Raw genomic sequence first — 21,121 nt, forward strand, 5'->3', positions numbered from 1 at the left:
TAAATCGCACACACCCTCTTTGATGTTCTTGGTGTCAACAGTGGCTCCCAAAGCCTAACTTTGTTACGTAAACAAAACAAAACTATATACATGGAAAGAAACAGTAAACAAGGACCTCTATCAGCTTTATTAGCTGCAATGATATGCATTATTTGTAATTATATTATAAATTACATATACCATGTAATTATAACAAAAACTTTAGTTTTGAAAAACATTTTATTCAAGAATTACATAATTTCAAATATCTTCCAAAATACAGCTTCCTAGATTGCTACAAAAGAAAGCAAATTCAATAAGAAATTTAAATCATTAAATAGGTTTCACTAGTATATACATACAGAATGCCAAGCAATTACTATTTAGCCCTGGAATGCGTACCATGTCTTCTGTTTTTCCTTATGAAAGAGAGGCTCAATCCAGCACTGGTATAGGCTATGTAGAACAGGCCAAGTTCAGTGTTCAGAAGAGTCTGACATCAGCTGCCTCAATTTACAGCTGTGGTAGTTTGTCCACAGGGGTGTCAAATTTGAAGTCTGTAGGAAACAGATCGGGGGCTCGAGGATAGATTAGCCTGTAGGACTGCCTGATTGTAACATCAGCAACACCAGCGATATCTCCAATTTCTAAAAGACAAAAATCAAAGTATTAATTATAATTTCCATCCCCTCTCCCTTCTACAACCTGCATTCCAATGTGTGAGATACGGTAGTATAAAATCCACAGTGAAAACCCCAGACATGCTGCCTTTCAAAACCTAACAATGGAAATCCGTCCTAAAAGGTAGAAAGGAGGGCCACAGTTGGTAACAGTAATAATGGCAGTATCCCTATCACCTCAAAGGGCTGTCTCGGCCGTGTGGAGACTGCAGGACATGCGAACGGTGCTCAGGGCACAACACTACGAATGAGACCTACTGTAATGACCGTCGTATTTAGAACTGACTGCTTCTCCTTCACAGTAAATCTTTCTGAGGATCATGGAAGTAATGCATGAATTACATTCTTATACAGAAACTCACTTTATTATTTCCGTGTTTAAAAGTTCCTCTGCAACACCTCTAGTTAATTCTGCCCTTTTGTTAAAAGGTTCTTTTGGAATCATACGTTAAAGACTGACCTAACAGCCTCTTTTTTCTACTTAGTACATCAGACATTATACATCTGCTTAAGACAGATGTACATTCTAGCATCATGTGGATGTTTTCACTATTACAGACACATAACACTGAGCATTGAAAGTTCACGTATTTCTAGTCTATTACGGAAGCCTAGGAGTAGATCTACTTTTACCCTTCAAAGTCACTGTCACCTTTTTCCTTTTTATTAGAAGTCCAAAGGGCTGCTACTTGACAATTATTTGGTCATAAATACTTAATCAAAATGGATTTTTAAAACACAGGCTTTAATGCAAACTCATTTTACCACCTTTTCACAATTCAAATCCTAAGGTTTTATGGATTTTCAGTGTGGATGCCTGCCATCCATGTGCAATGAGCTAGTCTTAAATGTCATTGTCTCATGTTGCATTACATTTACTATCTGTCTTCTAGACCTGGAGACCGGTGACTCTCAACTGGCTGCCGGGAAGGCAAGAAAAGGGCCTTACATCTCCAAAAAACCCCAAAAACTTCATGTAAAACACAAACAGCAGAGAGTACCAAGATAAACACTTCTGTGTTGATTAGAATAAACTTTACAACTAGGAATAAAGGTAAGGATACTGCTTAGCTTCAACTTCTCAATTTTACCAGAAGACTCAAAATTTCCTTAAAAAATATGAGTGGAGGCCAAAAGGAATGGATAATGGCACATTTAAATAATTAATGGTTGGCTTCTTCTTCCTAATCATTCTTCTATATAATTTATTACTTTTATTAATAGAGAAACCTGCAGCCTAAGCGGAGGTGAAAAGGCTGTTCTTAAAAGGGTATTACAGTCAGTGCAGCTAGTCCTCTCATTGCCTCACTTTTACATTTAGAACTGACTGCTTCTTTTTCTTTATAGATCTTTTTGAGGATCACAGAAGTAATTAATGAATAAATGCTTGTAAAGAAATTCACTTAGCGCTGCTTTCTGTTCAAAAGTTCCCCTACAGCAGTAAACTCAAAAATGGCTGTAGAAGGTTGAAACTTCTGTCAGTGTCTTCATTAAGAAACTGAATAACGTCTGAAAGGAGAAAGAGAACGGGCTTCACAGAATGTTACAACCTGACAGCAGGAATTTCTGATGAGCCCAGCTGTAGGAGGCCATGCCGGGAAGCGGGGACACAAGCGTGGCCCCCACCTCTCAAGATTTAAAAAGCTAAGTTTGCAAAAGGGGGAAAGAAGGACTATTCAAAATAACGTTTCAGGGTGACAAAAATAACTTCTAGAAATGAAAGATGTACAAACTAAAATACTTAATTTGAATGGGAAAAGTATGTCCATACACAGTTATGCCTCCAAACATTTTTATTTATGAATCACTTAAAATACAGTATTTTGCTTCGAAGTTTTGATTTTGTTTTGATTCCAAGAAACTATTTTTTTTTTTTCTTTTTTAAGATTTATTTGAGAGAGAACTCGAGCAGAGGGAAAGAAAATCTCAAGCAGACTGCCCACCGAGGGTGGAGCCCGACACGGGGCTCGATCTCACGACCCCAAGATCATGATCTGAGTCATACAGGTGTCCTGATGAAGAAACGTTCTCTTAAACGTGGGTTCAGATATTTACCTGCTTTATACTTAAAATGGAAATACAATTACATACGACAGCCTTCACGATTTCATCACTACTCTTCCTGAGGAAGAATCCTACCTTTTTGGGTCCTCTTCTCAGCCGATGCCTGGGAAGCCATGTAAATGGCCGCTGCCGCCACAGAGATTGGGCTCCTTCCAGGAACCAAGTCCAGTTCCACAGCTTTACGGGCTATATGTGTCGCTGCCATCTGTACTTGTTTAGGGAGACAAAGGTTGGAACAAAACCTGGACATGAAGTCCCCAGTTGTAATCAAATCCACACTGGTTTCTAATGCCTTCAAAATAAGTTTGAAACATCTACCAATTTCTTTCTTAGAAATTCGTGACACGGCACATATTTCTGAAAGAAGAAAAACAATAAATCCACATAAGTCATACGGTTCATTTAAGAATAGATCATTTCTGATTATAAAATATATTCTAATTGCAAAAATGCAATCATACCCTAAACAGCCTGATTAAAAAATGGGCAGAGGATCTGAATAGACATTTCTCCAAAGACAACATACAGATGGTCAACAGGCACATGAAAAGATGCTCAACATCACTAATTATGGGAAAACGCAAATCAAAACCACAATGAGATCTCACCTCAAACTGGTCAGAATGGCTATTATCAAAAAGACAAGAAATAACAAGTGTTAGAGAGGGAAAAGGATGTGAGAAACGAAAACCCTCACGGCACTGTTGGTGGGAATGTAAACTGGCGCAGCCACTATGGAAAAAAAGACGGAGGTTCCTGAAAAAACTAAGAATACAAATACTGTATGATCCAGCTATTCCACTTCTGGGTATTTATACAAAGAATACAAAGACAGGGATTCAAAAAGATTTATGCATCCCTATGTTCACTGCAGCATTATTTACAATAGCCAAGATATGGAAACAATCTAAACGTCATCAATGGATGGATGGATGAAGAGGTGGTATATCAATACAGCGGCTACTATTAAGCCATAAAAAAGAATGAAATCTCATCATTTGCAACAACATGCACGGACCTTGAGGGTATTATGCTAAGTGAAATAAGACAGAGAAAGACAAATACCACATGATTTTACTTGTATGTGGAATCTAAAAACCAAAACAAATGAACAAATAAAAACAAACTCATGGACACAGAGAACACACTGGTGGTTATGAGAGGGGAAAGGAGTTGGGGCGTAGGCAAAATGAGTGAAGGGAGTCAACTGTACGGTGATGGATGGTAACTAGACTTTTAGTGATTACTTTGTAGTATGTAACAGATGTCAAATTACAGTTGACCCCTGAACTCAGGGGTTAGGGGACGCCAACTCCCAGCACAAAAATCCAGGTATAACTTTTTACGCCCCCCAAATTTTTTTTAACTACAAATAGCGTACTGTTGACTGAAAGCCTTAGTGATAACAGTCAACATCTATTTTGTATATGTATTATACACTGTATTTTACAAGAAAGCTAGAGACAATATTAAAATCGTGAGAGAAACTACACTTATAATACTACACTATGTCAAGAAAAACTGCATGTAAGTAGATGCATGCAGGGGCGCCCGGGTGGCTCAGTTGGTTAAGCGACTGCCTTCGGCTCAGGTCATGATCCTGGAGAGTCCCGGGATCGAGTCCCGCGTCGGGCTCCCTGCTCAGCGGGGAGTCTGCTTCTCCCTCTGACCCTCCTCCCTCTCATGCTCTCTGTCTCTCATTCTCTCTCTCACAAATAAATAAAATCTTAAAAAAAAAAAAAAAAAAAGTAGATGCATGCAGTTCAAAGTCATGTTGTTCAAGGGTCAAATGTATAATACTGTGTACCCCAAACTCACCTATGGCATATATGGATATATATATATGTTATATGACATACTAATTACCTCAATAAAGAACAAATTGTGCCTTATAAATGAATCTTTAATCCTCTCAGTGATACTTCCCATAGAGCTAATTTAAAATTTCTCAGTTATTTTAAAAAGATATTTATTTTTAGAGAGAGAGTGTGCGTGAGCAGGGGGAGGTGCAGGGGAGATGGGGAGGGAGAGAGACTCTCAAGCAGACTCTACCTTGAGCACAGAGCCTGGTGCGGGGCTTGATCGATCTCATGATCCTGAGATCATGACCTGAGCCAAAACCAAGAGTCGGATGCTTAACTGACTGAGCCATCCAGGTGCTCTGTTAATCCCTCTGTTAATTTAACTGTTTATCACACTTTAAAGAAGTCTTTTAAACAAGTTAAATGTAGGTTCTTATTATTTCAATATTAATTTCTCTTAAGTTTCAATTCACACAAGTAAGTTACTCAAAGCTAAGAATACTTCTCAAGCATATGCACGTGCAATCCCTGGGATTATAGGCTATAACAAAATGAGATCAAATATTTGACCCTGTTATTCTAAAAATTAAACTACCAAACACTTTCAGAACAAATTTAACAAAAGTCTTAGTTTTAGCTGTAATAACCAAAAAGATGATGAGGATAAAAGCCATGGCCGCGCCATAAAATATTCACTGACGAACGAAAGGTAATGGAAGTCTTAAGTTGGAGTGAACCCGGCAGTGGAAGAGTAAAGACCACAGCAGCAGTGTGAACAGCTATCACCTATTTATCGTGACTGCAAACTGGACGGAAAATACTAGTTCTCTCAAAGCCTCCAACTCGAGTGTGAAAGTGCAAACTGTGTAACAAGAGACAAACGTCGCTGATGTTTTCTAAGGCTTGACTCCTTCACCTGCAGAGAGCTGTGCTAGGAGCGGAAATGGTTTTCCACGCATGAAGTGTACACACTTAACTAGTAAGGAAGGCGTCTTCTGGCTTATGATGCCAGGCCTCAAAGTCCCCAAAACAGAGTCAGTTCAAAAGATCTCATGAGCAAAGAACATGGAGCTTACATGGGCTAAAGTGACATCACATGGGAAAATAGCCTGAAAAGAACATGGTTAAGATCACAGAATGAATTTTTGTCAAGGAACAAAATAAAGAGGCATTTGGAAATGATACTAAGATGCGGTTACAATATGTAACCAGGAAAACAAGACAGCTGCATAGTGTCAAAGCGGCTTGACTTTGGTCTGCAACTAAACACTTACCTTTGAATGTCCTGGGAACCCCTTCTTGTCTACAGGCGATATAGAGACAAGCGGAAGCTATGGCATCATTAGCTCTGCCCTTCAGGCTCTTCTGTTCATACACTTGCTTGAATAAATTATTTGTTCGATCCTTCAAAGCAAAGAAACGAAGTTTAATTAACTTTAGGCCATTTAATTAGTTGCAATATCAAAATTTCATGTGTTCATTAAATTATGCTAAGTCAATGCCAGAATGGCTTAAAGGAGACAGACAAGAACTTACAACTATATTTCGAGGGAGGTTGATTCTGTCTGCCATAGTAGTGATTTCTTTGAAAGCATTCATCATTGCTCGATCAGAACTACTCATTGTTCTCCGATTTTGGTACTTAGAATTGCCAAATTCGTCAAAACTTGCAGCTCCTGTACCCTATAAAACAAAGTTTTACAACTTTATGCAAAAAATTTTTTTAAATCTGAATGAACAGACATTTCTAAAAAAACATACCTTACACGATCTGACTCCATAAGCCCAAGAAATCTACCCTGTGCCTCCTTATTCCTCAATAGAACAAGTACCAGGTTGAGATTGTTTAAATGAATATCTGTGAGAGAACCCAATAATATAAACCATCACATTAATAGACCTAAGGAGAAAAATCAAAGGATCATCTCCAAAGGTGCTTTTATAAAGGCAAGCAAACAAAACTCAAAAGCCATTTTTTGATAAAAACTCACAAAACACCACAAATGGGTACTTCAAGTTAGAAAATCATTCTCCCAGGCCCAAAGCCAGCACAATGATTCATGAAGAAAAAAGGCATACCCTGTTTTATTGTGCTTCACTTTACTGCACTTTGCAGAGACTGTATTTTTGTACTGTTAACAAATTGAAGGTTTACAGCAACCCTACGTTAAGCAAGTCTACTGGTGCCATTTTTCCAACAGCATTTGCTCACTTCATGTCTCTGTCACATGTTAGTAATTCTTGCAACATTTCAAACTTATTATATTTCTGATGGTGATCTGTGAGCAGGGATCTTTGATGTTACTGTTATAATTGTTTTGCGGCTCCACCAAGTGCATACTTAGAAGACGGCAAGCTTAATAAACTGTGCTCTCTGACTGCTCCCCTCTCTCTCCCTCTCCTCGGGCCTATTTCCTGAGACTCAACAATATTGAAATTAGGCCAATTAATAACCCTGTAAGGGCTTCTCTCTGTTGGAGTCAAAGGAATAGTCACATGCTCACTTTAAATCAAAAGCTAGAAATGATTAACCTTAGTAAAGGAAGGCATGTCAGAAGCTGAGACAGGCTGAAAGCTAGGCCTCTTGTGCCAAACACAGCCACGTTGTGAATGCCAAGGAGAAGTTCTTGAAGGAAATTAAAGTGCTATTCCAGTGAACACGCAAATGATAAGAAAGTGAAACAGCCTTCTTGCCGATATGGAGAAAGTGTTAGTGGCCTGGATGGAAGATCAAACCAGCCACCACATTCCCTTAAGCCAGAGCAAGGCCCTAACTCTCTTCAATTCTGTGAAGGCTCAGAGACATGAGGAAGCCCGAGGAGAGGAGTTGAAAGCTAGCAAAGGTTGGTTCCTGAGGTTGAAGGAAAGAAGCTCTCTATAACATAAAGCACAAGGTGAAGCAGGAAGTGCTGACACAGAAGCTGCACCAAGTTCTCCAGAAGATCCAGCTACGAGAATTCATGAAGATGGTACACTCAACAACAGATTTTCAATGTAGATGCAACAGCCTTCTTTTGGAAGAACATGCCATCTAGGACTTCCTGAGCTAGAGAGGAGAGAGAGGTCAATGCCTGGCTTCAAAGCTTCAACAGCCTGTGTCTGTTGTTAGGGGCTAATGCAGCTGGTGACTTGAAGTTGAAGCCAATGTTCATGTACCATTCTGAAAATCCTAGGGCCCCTAAGAATTGTGCTATCTATTTTGCCTGTGCTTTAGAAATGAAACAACAAAGCCTGGATGACAGCACATCTACTTATAACATGGTTTACTAAGTATTTTAAGTCCACTGCTGAGAACTACTGCTCAGAAAAAAAGATTGCTTTCAAAATATGACTGCTCATTGACAATGCATCTGGTCATCCAGGAGCTCTGAGATGGAGCTGAACAATGGGATTACTGTTGTTCTCATGCCTGCTAACACAATATCCAATCCATCCTGCAGCCCATGGATCAAAGAGTCATTTCAACTTTCAAGTCTTATTTAGGAAACACATTTCATAAGGCTACAGGTGCCATAGACAATGTTTCCTCTGATGGCCCTGGGCAGACTACACTGAAGAACTGGAAAGAATTCACCATTCTAGATGCTGATTCATGAGAAGAGGTCATAGTATCAACATGAACAGGAGTCTGGAAGTTGATTGCAGCCCTCATGGGTGACTTGGAGGGCTCAGGACTCCAGTGGAGGCAGGAAATGCAGAGGCGGTAGAAAGAGCGAGAGGACTAGAAGCAGCAGGGGAGCCTGAACATGTGATTGGACGGCTGCGATCTCATGACCGAACTCTCATGTCTGAGGAGCTGCTTCTCATGGATGAGCAAAGACAGTGGTGTCCTGAGCTCAAATCTACTGCTGGTGAAGATGCTGTGAAGATGGTTGAAATGACAACAAAGGATTTGGAATATTAACTAAACTTAGTTGATAAAGCAGCGGCAGGGTTTGAGAGGACCGACTCCAATACTGAGAGAAGTTCTGCTGTGGGTAAAACGCTATGGAACACAGGCTACAGAGAAATTGCATGTGAAAAGAAGAGGCAATCGATGGGGCAAACTCATTATTTTAAGAAACTGCCAGAGCCACCTACCATTCAGCAACCATCACATCGAAGCAAGACCCGCCACCAGCAAAAAGATCATAATTCACTGAAAGCTCAGATGATGGTTAGCATTTTTTAGCAATAAAGTATTTTTAAATTAAGGTATATGCATTTTTTTAAACATAATGCTACTGCACACTTAATAGTGTAAATAAGACTTTTCTATGTACTGGGAAACTAAAAAAAGGCATTTAACTCCCTCTATTGTGATATTTGGAACCAAACCCGCAGTATCTCTGAGGTACGCCTGTATTAGGAAAACTGACCAATATAATGTAATTATAATTACATAATGTACCTAGATAACAATTATATTAACTATACTGGTGTAATTATTTTAAAATTAGGCAGAAGAGCAAGCGGGGGTGGGGGGGGCACCTGGCTGGTGCAGTCAATAGAGCATGTAGCTCTTTGGGGTTGTGAGTTCAAGCCCCACGTGTGGCGTGGAGTTTACTTAAAATAAAAAACATCAAAAATTAAAAATAAAATAAGGCAAGAGAAAAATCAGAAGTACTAATTTGGGAAGGAAGCGATAAACTATTTGCAGATAGTATTTTTGAACACCTAGAATACTCAAAATCACTGTAAAACTGCTATAAATCATAGAATCCATTAGAGGCAAGGTCAAAATTAAACAGAAATCAATAGCCTTCATATGTATAGCCAGTTATAAGGCAATGAAAGAAAAATACTCCAATTGCAAAACAACAAAAAAGGTAAGTATCTAGGAATCAACTTAAACATACAAGACTTTTATGAAGAAAACCTCTCTAGAAGGACACATACGACTTAAGGAAATGGAAAGGCATACTATGTTTTTGGACAGAAGATTTAACAGGAAGAAGTCGATCTTCCCTAAGTCAATTTGCAAATCTATCTAACCAAAACCTCACTGAAAATAATTTTTTTTTTTTAAAAAAACAAAGTGATCCACCCTAACCTTTAAATGGAAAAGACAAGTGAAGAAAATGCTGAGAAAGCAGAGCAGGGAGGAAGAACTAAAGCTACTAGATACTAACAGTATGGTATGACATCTGATGGCCGGAGCCAGGACAGAGAAAGGATAGAAAGTCCGGAAATATTCCCAAATACATACAGAAATCTAATATATGACAAATGTAGCATCTTAAAAAACTCTCTTTTGCCATGTAAGATAAACAACTGTCAAAGGATACAGGAGAAAACTAGCGATAGTGGTTACTGGTTTCTGACAGGGAAAGGGGGTTGCAGTGGGAACTGAATTTGGGGGTCAAGGGTAAAGAAAATTGTTCTTTTTACATTTGTGTTTGAGTCATGTATTTCCTTTTGAAAAAATTAAACATTAAAAAAGTCACAGTGTCAATTTGTGGCAATCTGAGATTTTAAAATGTCCTCAGTATACTTTTTTTCCCCAGCCTGTAAAGCTAAAGTAAATGTAGAAATCACCCAAAGATATTTCTGAATACTATCAGCTTTAACCTAGCCTACACTGTTTTTCAAATTTTATACGTACTTTATAGAGCATGAAAAAATAATTAATGACCTGCTTTTTCATAATATTTTCTTGAAAATAGACTGCAGTAGTATAGATTAAGTCCTGAAATCGCATCCCTCGCTTAGTTCTTTGGAATATTGCCACCACTCCTTCCAATTCAGATAAAAGAGCAAAAAACAGCCAGGTTGCCAGACAAATTATACTGCTGCCTTATCTAACAGCAGCAGCTACCATTTACTGAACACACACTACACGTGTGCTGTAAATACTTTATCTACATTCCCATGTAACCCTCAAAATTTCTATGAAGTACTCTTACTCTCACTGATGACGAACATGAAGCTTACATACGTCACTTACGTAAGTCGTAAATCCACCAGTATTAGAAAACAGACTATACTGAGCTACAATTTATCTTAGGTAATGTGGGGGGAGGGCAGGGAGAGAAAAGACATTCATAGTATTCAAGGAACATATCAATATGAACTCATAAAGAATTTTTATGCAAAATGGGCTTCATGGAAACAAGGGCCTGAGACACAGACTCTGTAATCATGACCTGTTGCTCTCCCCTTTAAGGTGGAAGAAATGTGTAAGGGAAAAATCATTCACAATAGTATTACTGGTAAATCTTATTCTCAGGTCAAAATTCCTCATGGGGGCAGTGATGGATACTTTTGCAAAGTTCCCCAACTCCCAGGTCTTTGGTCAGTCCACACTTTATGTTTCCTGCCGAGGGGATCTATTACCTTGCCAATCATGGTAGACAAATCTCCATCACTCAGAAGAGGATTCTGAGAGTCTCCAACTCGGGATGGATCTTTTGTTGCTTTATCATTGCTGAAAGTTCTCCATTCAGACCCCACATCGATAACCCGGTCACCTAAGAATATAAACACAAATCTAAATGATCTTGTCAAGGCAGGATTTACTGAACACTGTGTAATACCCAACGCAGCCCTTATTCCTAGGAAATCTCAACATGGACGTCTAGGCTCCAGCATAAGTATCATGTCTCAGACATGTGGCCTGAAGCATTCCTTTAACAACTGTGCCAGTCCAATAATAACCCTCTTTATTTATTTTTAAAAATTTATTTTTTTGAGAGAGTGAGAGAGAGAGATCAAGAACGGGGGGGGGGGGAGGGTAGAGGGAGAAGCAGACTCCCACCCACTGAGCAGGAAGCCTGATGTGGGGCTCGATCCCAGGACCCTGGGATCATGACCTGAGCCGAAGGCAGACGCTTAACCGACTGAGCTGCCCAGGCACCCCCAATAATAACCCTCTTTGAACATTATGCTATGATTAGTCATATTCTAACTCTTGGAAGAAAAAGAATTAGTCAAAATAAAGACAAATGGCAAAATAAAGCTATTCATATGTGATGCAAAGATAAAATAATATGATTCAGAACCAAAATTTGCAAGAGGCACAGAAAAAAAAAAACAGAAAACACTGCTCACTATGGTATTAATGCACACAGTTTCACATAAAAATTATTTTCATGGGAAATGCTTTGCAGAGAACTAGGCCTAAACTTATGTTTTAGTAACGATTGGACAAAAAAATATTTTTGGCCAAATAATTTATACAGAGAATAAAATGTTAAGCCTAGAGCCAGTGAGAACAAAGCCAGGCAGGGAAACTTTTCTTTTTAAGCAAAGAGCCAGTGGCAAAATAGGTCCTGCCAAAAACAGCTATGAACAGATCTGGTTGATTACTGCTTTGGAGGGGGTGCTCAATGGCTAGTAACGTCTCCACCGTGACAAGGGTCACCCCTGAACACCTGCATACGCTGCCATTGTGTGAATGTTCTCTTTTAATCCTCAGAGCCTTGTAAAGGTAGGTACCACTTTTACTGCCACTTTGGAAATAAAATTAATTGGCTAAGATCACCCAACTAGAACTGAAATGTGCCTCAGATCCCAAAACCTGCTGTTCCCTACTGCATCTGTCAAGCCTCAGCTCTTCCACCAAAGTGTGATGAAACTGAAAGCAGGAACCAGCCCATTTGCATTGCTGCCTGAACAGAAAGGAGAAAGAAACGGAAGAAATCTGTTACCTCAGCAATTGAAAGATGTTCTGGTACTGACAGTCATGAACATAATGGTTATGAGCACGGGCTCTACCACTGGCCACTTAGCCTTGGACGAATTATGTCATTTCTCAACTTTCAATTTCCCCAACAACCGTACAATTTAAAGACTATAAAGATTAAATAAATGAATACAGGTACATTGCAGGTCAAGTGATTAAAAAGTTCAAAATGAGTGCTTGATATTAGCTATTGGCTGCTATGAAAATGAAAATAAGAGAACAGCTATTCTGACATTTCGCTCCTTTTGGTGAGGGGAATAAGGAGAGGCACCAGTTATAAAACATTTGTCTCCACATTAGACTTTGAAAGTAGAGAGTACTCTGCTACAGGTATTTGATCAGAGGGGCAGCAAAGAGAAAAGGAAGGAAGGAAATTATGTAGACTCTGCTAAGTCTTCTGAACTATTTTCTATGTAGTTAATTAAAATGCTTATACTCCAAATATAATAATCATAATATAATCCCAGTGTTATATTTAAGAAAGCAGGTAAATGTGCAATGGGATCATTCAATCCTGATGGTTTTGGAATACTTTATTTTTCTTTGAACACTCCAATCACTTGGGAGTAACCAGACATCACTTGGATTATCAAGTGTTCCTGTCACAAGGGAACTGAGATGAGAGGTAGGGTCCCCACGTGCCATACCTATATGTAGTAAGAATGGCCAAGGAAGGCAGAAGCAGGGAGAACAGTTTATAACGCAACTTCAGTAGATGAGAGGTTGAGCAGGTGGCCCAAAATAAGGACAGAAAGGTTAAATGGATAGCACCGTCATGATGGATTACTCTGCTTCCTCCTCATAAAAACAAACATCACTAAACTTGGGAAGCAGTTCTAAGATTTTTAAAACTTACCTGAAAGTAACAAAACCTGTAATTATAGACTGAAGTCTTATTGCAATATTAACTAAACAAGGCTCTTGTCTCAAGGAGACTACTCTAAAGAGACCGATTTTTCTTCCTTTTTATAAAAATACTAATGCTTGCCTACCAATATATATATATTAATATAAATATATAAGCAAAAAAAAAATTACCTGTATTCTCAACACCAGAGAAAACCACTGTAAATATTTTGGTATATATATTTTCTGCCTTTTTTTTTTTAAGATTTTATTTATTTATTTGAGAGAGCACAAGAGGGGATAGGGTCAGAGGGAGAAGTAGACTCCCTGCCAAGCAGGGAGCCCGATGCGGGACTCGATCCTGGGACTCTGGGATCATGACCTGAGCTGAAGGCAGTTGGTTAACCAACTGAGCCACCCAGGTGCCCTATTTTCTGCCTTTTTAATTCATGTGTAGGTTTTTTCCTAAAATTAAATCATATTGTGCCCATTCCATGAAAAGCTCTATTCACCGTATCTGTATCATCAACAACAAAACAAGATTTTTAAACAGTTTGGCCCCTTTAATAGCATCCACCAATTAAAGTGATACTCTGATGTCTCCATGTACTATGTTTTCTTTTTTTTTTAAGATTATTTATTTGAGAAAGTGAAAAGAGCGAGAGAGAGCAAGTGGGGGGTTGCTGTAGAGGGAGAGGAAGAAGCAGACTCCCCACTGAGCAGGGAGCCCAGGACCCTGGGATCATGACCTGAGCTGAAGGCAGACACTTAACTGAATGAGCCACCCAGGAACCTGTTTTTATTTTTTTAAAAAAACATTTTATTTATTTATTTTAAAGAGAGAGAAGGCGCATACGAGTTGGGAGAGGGGTTGGGGGAGAAGAGAAGGGGTAGAGTGTAGAGTGGGAGGGAGAGACAGAATCTCAGACAGACTCCTTGCCGAGCTGGAGCCAGATGCAGTGGATCCCACAATCCTGAGATCATGATGTGAGTTGAAATCAAGAGTCAGATGCTTAACTGACTGAGCCACCCAGGTGCCCCATGCACTATGTTTTCAAAGGGAAAAATGTGAATCTAACTTTCCTAGTCAGAGAACATGCGCAAAACAAAAAACTATAGCCTTCATATTTGGAGTTACTTGCTAAATTCTAAGTTCAAAAAAAAAAATCAAATGTCATCATTAATTTGTAATATTTTAAAGAAGGTATTAAGAGAACAGCATAAATGAAAAGGTAGGGAGGTACGTTCACAACTTTTAAGTCTCTCTAGAAATCTAAAGATGAAGAATCTTGCTTGACTTTATTTCATAGCATTTTCCTTTTGGCCCCCAAAATAACCTACCATGAGTTTCTTTTATTGGTTGCTTTGTAATGCCTTTAAAAAGAAAGATGGATTAGGGGGAAAAGGGGGTTAGGGGGAAGCTGGCCTAGGATAGTATAAATAGAAAAGCCAGAACTTGGTAGTGACGTAATTTTCCACATACGTGGGAACAATCTACATGACTCATTCAATAATCTGTGATTTGTGCTAAGAGCCATTCCCTCTTTTTACATTTTACTGCTCAAAACATAGCATTTATAAGAAATAAAATTTCCAAAATAACTCAAATAGCATATCATGAAACTATAACTGGACCATCAGATGAAGTGCATGAGTAACAGAACAGGGCAGACCATTCAGAAAAATCAGAGTGCATAAAGGATTTTCATTTGAAGAAAACCTAAATGAGGCAGCATTTTAAAAGTTGCTCTGGAAGAAAACTGCAATACATAATCTTTTCAAGAGTAACTGCACAAGGCAGCCATAATGTTTAGGTATAATCAACCTCTGGCAAAGCAGCAGCCTGCCGATAAACACATGCACACAAACACGCACACACATACAAAACCTCCCATATCCTTTCATGTTCTAGAAACAGAGGAGCAGGCCAACTTTTACCAGTTCGTTCTTAACCAAACACTGATTTTTGTAAAATGAACACCAGATAGAAAGTCTATACAGGAAAATTTATAATAGCCAAAAATAATACCACTACCATAATATACAGAACAGCACTGTTCCTCCATCTAGAATGTGACTGCTACCACTTCGATCAGGTTCCTCAGCCAAAAAAATAAACGCCCTCAATATGTATATTCTATATTCCACACATGTACAGTTCTCAATCCATATATTAGAGCGGTGTCTAAAGAGAATGAACTGGGGCGCCTGGGTGGCTCAGTCGTTAAGCATCTGCCTTCGGCTCAGGTCATGATCCCAGGGTCCTGGGATCGAGCCCCGCAGCAGGGAGCCCGCTTCTCCTTCTCCCTCTGTCTACCACTCTGCCTACTTGTGCTCTCTCTCTGTCAAATAAATAAATAAAGTCTTTAAAAAAAAAAAAAAGAATGAACTAAGATTTTTACCATATTCTAAAGAGAGTAAGTTTCATCTCTTTATTTTTCAAGGACAACTTGAGAGTAACTGCCAAAACCATTCACACCAACTACTTTGGCACCTACCTCATGATTTGGCATTTCCACTCTTAAATATTTACCTACAAAAGTCTCCTACAAGAATGTTCATAGCAGCATTACTCACGTTACTAAAACCTGGGAACAACCCAATGTCCATTAATAGGAAAATGTATACAATGGGATATCCCTCAGCAAACAAACTAATGACACATGCAGTAATGTAAATGCATTCAAAAACACTATTCTGAGCCCCCAGAATGTCAGTGACTAAAAAACCATACTATATGATTCTGATTATAGGAAGTTCAAAAACAGGCAAAATAATCTATGAAGACAGAAATCACTACAGTGGTTGCTGCTGGGTTGGGGGACAGAGGTGACGGACTAGAAAGAAACATAAGGGAACTTCTGAGAATGGAAGGAAATGGTCTAAACATCTTGATCAGTGTTGATTACACCAGTATATGCAGTGTCAGGATGCAAACTGTACATCTGGGATCTGTACGTTATACTGCAAGTATACCTCAGTACATTACAAATAAAAATGCGCTCCCACCAAAATACTGCTGATTTTGAATTAAGCTGCACCAAGCCTATCCATTATTTTGGGGACGGAAGAACAATTATCAATCTTCTTGGACAAGGGAATATACTCTTTCTCAAGCTCTTCTTTCAGATTGTATGTATGTCACATTTATGACTAGATCTAATTTTTTTTCTGTTAAAAATCCCATTTTCTAACTAGTAATTGCTATAATATTTTATATGCTTATATTCAGCCACTTTTAATAGACTATTAATTTTTAAAATTTGATCTGAATATTCTAGATATAGAATCCCATCAGTAGCAAAGAACATGTTCCTCTTCCAATGCTTAACTTCCATTTCTATTTTATATCTACAGCGCTTGTCAAAACTCTCAAAACAATGCCTTTGATTTAAAACAGAAATGTCTCCAATATTTCAACATTATGCATAAAAGTAACAGGTGAACCGAAATAGTTATCTATTAAAGCATCATTCTATTCTAATGCAGAGTATCTTATATTAGGAGTGTGTTGAGTTCATTAAACGTCTGTCATCTTAGCAAACCATAGTGTTTCTTACAATACTATCCTCTTACATTATAAAAGCTAGCCACAGTTGTTTGTGGGCTATTATTCTTCTAGCACTTATGTGTTAAGATAAATTAAGTTATTCTGGAGTAGTAAATAATTTCAGGTCAGTGGCTTAAAACGAAGATTTCTTTCTTATACCACATGTCTACATAGGGATAGGACAGCTTTCTGTGCCATCCTCATTCAAGAGGATAGAATTCCTACCACTTGAGACATGCTAGGGGGGTAAGAGAAGGTGGTAAGTTATGCACTGACTTAACAGTTTAGTAGCATTTCCTCTCACATGCCCTTGGCCACAGCCAGTCACGGAGTGATGCGTAACTTCAAAGGGGGTGGAAAAGCATAAACATACCATGTGGCTCAAGAAGAACCAGAAATATCAGCAACCAGTCATCATTGCTGTTGCACATAACAATGAGCAAGTAGAATTAAGCTCTCACTTTTGTGAGATTTATGTATACATTCATAAAAAAAGATTGTTCTAGGACTTCCTTTTTCTGTCACACAACAAACCGAGGAATCAGTTAACTTTAGCGGTTGGTTCTTTGCAAGTCTTTACTAAGGACATTTTTTAAATGTTTAAAAGATACACTCCCACTGGTGTGAGGGATTCTTGATTTGCAACCCTGAGGGTCTTCTGCCACAAATATAACATTCCCTTCTGTTGTATCTTTAATATTTTATCATATTCCCTTGGATCTTCAAGTAGTACCATAATGGCTATCTTGTCTTTACCACTTTCTCATTCACTCTTTATATTCAGACTTCTTCTCCACTTTACTGATTCAATTTTCTAGAATGTTAAGTCAGCTAATTATTATCTATAACCGTTTTACTGTGTTTGTGTCCTTGTGCTACCTTATTTCTTTCTGAAACATTTAATAGAAATATTACTGAAGCTTTATTTCACTGATTACAAAAAATCAGTTATTTTCTAACCTTCTTCTAGTAAACTATATCAGGGGCAGAATTTTGTTAAGTCCACTGGATCACTGTTCTTCTTCATTGTAGTTTTTATTCATAAGCCTCTGCTGACTTTTCTGCTTATCCATCCTGTACCGAAAAACTATCAAATCCATGTACGGTGGTGGCAGTCATGTCAGAAACCTTCCAATCCACCGCCACCAGGAATTCTCAGTCTCTCCAGGTACCCGAAGTCCCTGGCAGTTAACAGATGACCCAAATAAAATAAATTCCCAAGACGACTCTAGAAACTTATTAGGAAGGATACAAGTTTGTAATTAAAACAAAAATAATAGTAGCAAAAACAAGATAGAACTTTTTCACATTAACAGTCCACCGTTAACAGTCCTGGACTAATGTGACCCAGGCTCCTCCTATCTTTTTAATAAGCCACCTTTATCATGACTAGGGTTTGCAGCATTAGATGCCTGTTGGTGGTTCCCTTTACCATGTCTGTATTCTAGCCAGTAGGAAGGAGGAAAAGGGAAGGTATATCCCTTGTGGCAGGATCTAGAGTTGCACATACCTATTCTACTTACAACCCACTGGTTAGGTCACATGGTCATACCTAGCTGCAAGGGAAGCTGGGAAATACAATCCAGTTGGGCAGCCACACACCCAGTTACAATGTGGGGATTCTACTACTAAACCAAGACTGAGGTAAGAGAAATCAGGCAACAACCAGTGGCCTCTACCACTACAAGGAATAATGGGGTAGGAGAGAAAGGAGATGAGAAAGAATGTCCTGTAGAACCAAGGCACTTTGCCTTATAGTCTAAAGGAAATAGTACACCAAGACAAACAAATATCTAACCTCTTTACCATGCAAGCTATAAATATAAATCCAGCCAGAGTTATTTTGTAGTACACTATTAAAACCAGAATGGTTTATGGTAACAATCTAAACAGTGCAGGGGAAAACTGCAACATACCAAAAGCAGCCAGAAAGCCAACCCTAGAGAGTCTGATCTTCTAGGCCTGACCTAGACTCAGAATGTTTTTGTTTCTTTTTTTTTTTTAAAGATTTTTTTTTTTTTTTTTATTTGAGAGAGAGAGAATGAGAGACAGAGAGCATGAGAGGGAGGAGGGTCAGAGGGAGAAGCAGACTCTGTGCCGAGCAGGGAGCCCGATGCGGGACTCGATCCCGGGACTCCAGGATCATGACCTGAGCCGAAGGCAGTCGCTTAACCAACTGAGCCACCCAGGCGCCCCAGAATGTTTTTGTTTCTTACTGTAAATTCATAAAGGAATTTTTAAAAAGAGTATTAAGAGGAATCACCCTAAATTTCAATTCTTTCTGCTATCTGCCCGGAAAGTGATTTGAGCATTTTGGTATATAACCAGTGGTAGAGAATTCAGAAGTAGGAGTCTTAGAACAACATTCTCAAATTACTTGTTTTCAAAAGATAGATTAATTAAAACCATTTAATTTGAAACTATAAAATTTTCCAAAACACACCAAGTCTAAAAGTTCAATAATCAGAATGTATTATTCAAGGTGGACAAGCCCTAAGCACTGAGTTTTTTAATTAAAAAAAAAAAATTAGGATGCTCTGGAAAACTGTTTAGGTCAACACACTATATGTGTTAAATCTAATGCTGAAAATGAAATGCATCCTTAGCTTCCACACCTTCCTCAGTCATCTAGCCCTTCCTATCATTCCTCCTTATGCTATTTCAAAGAATCTTGACTTTAGGGTTACTGTACATTCTTAACAGAAAGCTTGCATCAGAGACAATTCTCAAAAGATATCTGATGAACATACTTGAAAAAAACAAAAAACTCTACAAGTCAAGAGTATAGTTACCATTTGGAAAGCCATTTGGAAAGGAAAATGCCTTGTAAATTCCATCCCGGAGAACCTGAATATAGCTCTTTTCTCCTCAGATACAGGTAGGTTTGCAGCAACAACATCTAAGCTAAGGAAGCAGCTCTGACGGAAGGTGCATCCTAACCTCGGTCACGATAATTTGAGTCATTCATAAACTAACACCTGCAGGCCTCTATCCTATGGGGCACGTTTTTTTTTTTCCCTCCACTTGGAATGACCTTCCCTCCATAAACCCTTACCCATACTTAATGATCTTGTTTCAATGTAAATTCAACAGTAATTTCCCCAGGAAGTCACTGCTTCCTTCCTTCGTGTTCTCACCAAACTTGGAAGCTCTGGAATAGAACTTTTACCATGCTGTGTTGTATTAACGCACCCTCCTCTCTTCCACACACTAGCCGAAGAGCTGCTCCAGAGCTTGCTTAGAGCATCTGATCCTTCTATCCCTCTCCCTGACTGGCACAGTGCCTTAACAGAAACAGGCTTGTTAAGTCCTACAGACTGGGATTTGAGTGGCTCTGTCACTTACTAGATGTGAAATCTTGAGCTAATTACCTAAGTACTCCAAGCCTCAGTTTCCCTCCAAGAGTGGTTGTGCTGACCGAGTAAAGTTAGTAATTCTCTGTTGCTTAAGTAGCATCTAAATTAAAAATTCTAAACTAGGTAAGAAGGCTGTCTCTGAGGCCTTAGAAGGGGTGCCAAAGCAAGAATTTGAAAGTGAATATTCCTGAATTTTTTCCTTTAGGAAACACTATAATGCAGATTTAAAGATGGTAATCCGGGCAATCTTTAAAATGCTACAGTTGGAGAGCACTCCATATGCTAGACCCACTCAAACATATCTTGCAACTGACTTGCTATGATGAACGGCAGCTCAGACTTAGAATAACCTGCTTTTTCTACGAGGTTAAGAAAAAAGGAGTACTTGTACCCCCAAAATATGTATCACTGAAATTTCATACTATACATTTTATACATTATCTCATTTGATTTTTAACAATTCCTAACAATTCTGAGATGTATGGTACCTGCTGCCTGTTTTGGAGGTGGGGGAGGGGGAGTCACGACTTATTTTACACATGAAGAAAGTTAAGCTTGGAGAAATTGTGTAACTTGGTTATAGTTCCATAGCTCATTAACTAGTAGAGCCAAGCCTGGATTCGAAGGCCACTAGTTATACTAGGAACTATGGACACACGTAAGATATCTGCCCTACAAGAATTTGCAGTCTGGAGACATGGAAAACATGAAAACAAAGATGAAAACTCTAAAAGTACAGAAGATCTCAAAAAATGTGGTAAATTGTAAAGTTAATAGTACAGATTTGTGTTTCTTAATGTTACCGATGTATGACCTGAGCTAGAATTTCTAGAAATGGGGTCTGGAATCTTTAAACAGCTGATTCTTAATGCACATTCATGCTTTAGATGCACTGGTATAAACAATATCCAGAAAGACTTTAAGAAGGAGAGGTCAAATTGGCTCATTTTTCTCATTCAAATCCACCTATACTATTTTCTGGTATTTTCCTTATATTCCTTTTAAGAACAATGAAAGACTTCAGTTTTAAATGGCACATAAAAAGTAGCTTTAACTAGAAATGATACCACTAGATCTAAACACCACGTTATTTGAAATCCTAATTTGTAAAAGTCATAACCAATTTTGTGTTTTAACAACTATTACAGCAGCTTGCTAACCTAATACTTTGCTGACTATAA

At 38.5% G+C, this 21,121-nt stretch overlaps 1 protein-coding gene and 1 long non-coding RNA gene across 3 annotated transcripts in view; one reads left to right on the forward strand and one right to left on the reverse strand.

Moving 5' to 3' along the window:
* Positions 1-200: 200 nt before the first annotated feature.
* GTF2B (general transcription factor IIB) overlaps positions 201-21,121 on the reverse strand; it is a 32,397-nt gene continuing 11,476 nt past the window's right edge. Inside the window, exons 3-7 of the mRNA XM_006738549.3 lie at positions 10,841-10,974; positions 6,062-6,208; positions 5,800-5,929; positions 2,799-3,080; positions 201-626 (exon numbers count right to left, since the gene is read on the reverse strand). Of these exons, the coding sequence (XP_006738612.1) occupies positions 493-626; positions 2,799-3,080; positions 5,800-5,929; positions 6,062-6,208; positions 10,841-10,974 (827 nt within the window). The 3' untranslated portion in view covers positions 201-492. The remainder of the gene's footprint in view (positions 627-2,798; positions 3,081-5,799; positions 5,930-6,061; positions 6,209-10,840; positions 10,975-21,121) is intronic.
* LOC145721308 (uncharacterized) lies at positions 625-11,546 on the forward strand. Of its 2 annotated transcripts, none has more exons than XR_014144959.1 (2): positions 625-1,713; positions 2,087-11,546. It is a non-coding gene; the product is annotated as an uncharacterized LOC145721308 (long non-coding RNA). The 2 variants fall into 2 exon arrangements; XR_014144960.1 differs by having other exon boundaries at positions 2,546-11,546.

This window comes from Leptonychotes weddellii, chromosome 4, assembly GCF_054177405.1.
Source record: "Leptonychotes weddellii isolate Sample4059 chromosome 4, ASM5417740v2, whole genome shotgun sequence".
Lineage (NCBI taxonomy): Eukaryota > Metazoa > Chordata > Mammalia > Carnivora > Phocidae > Leptonychotes > Leptonychotes weddellii.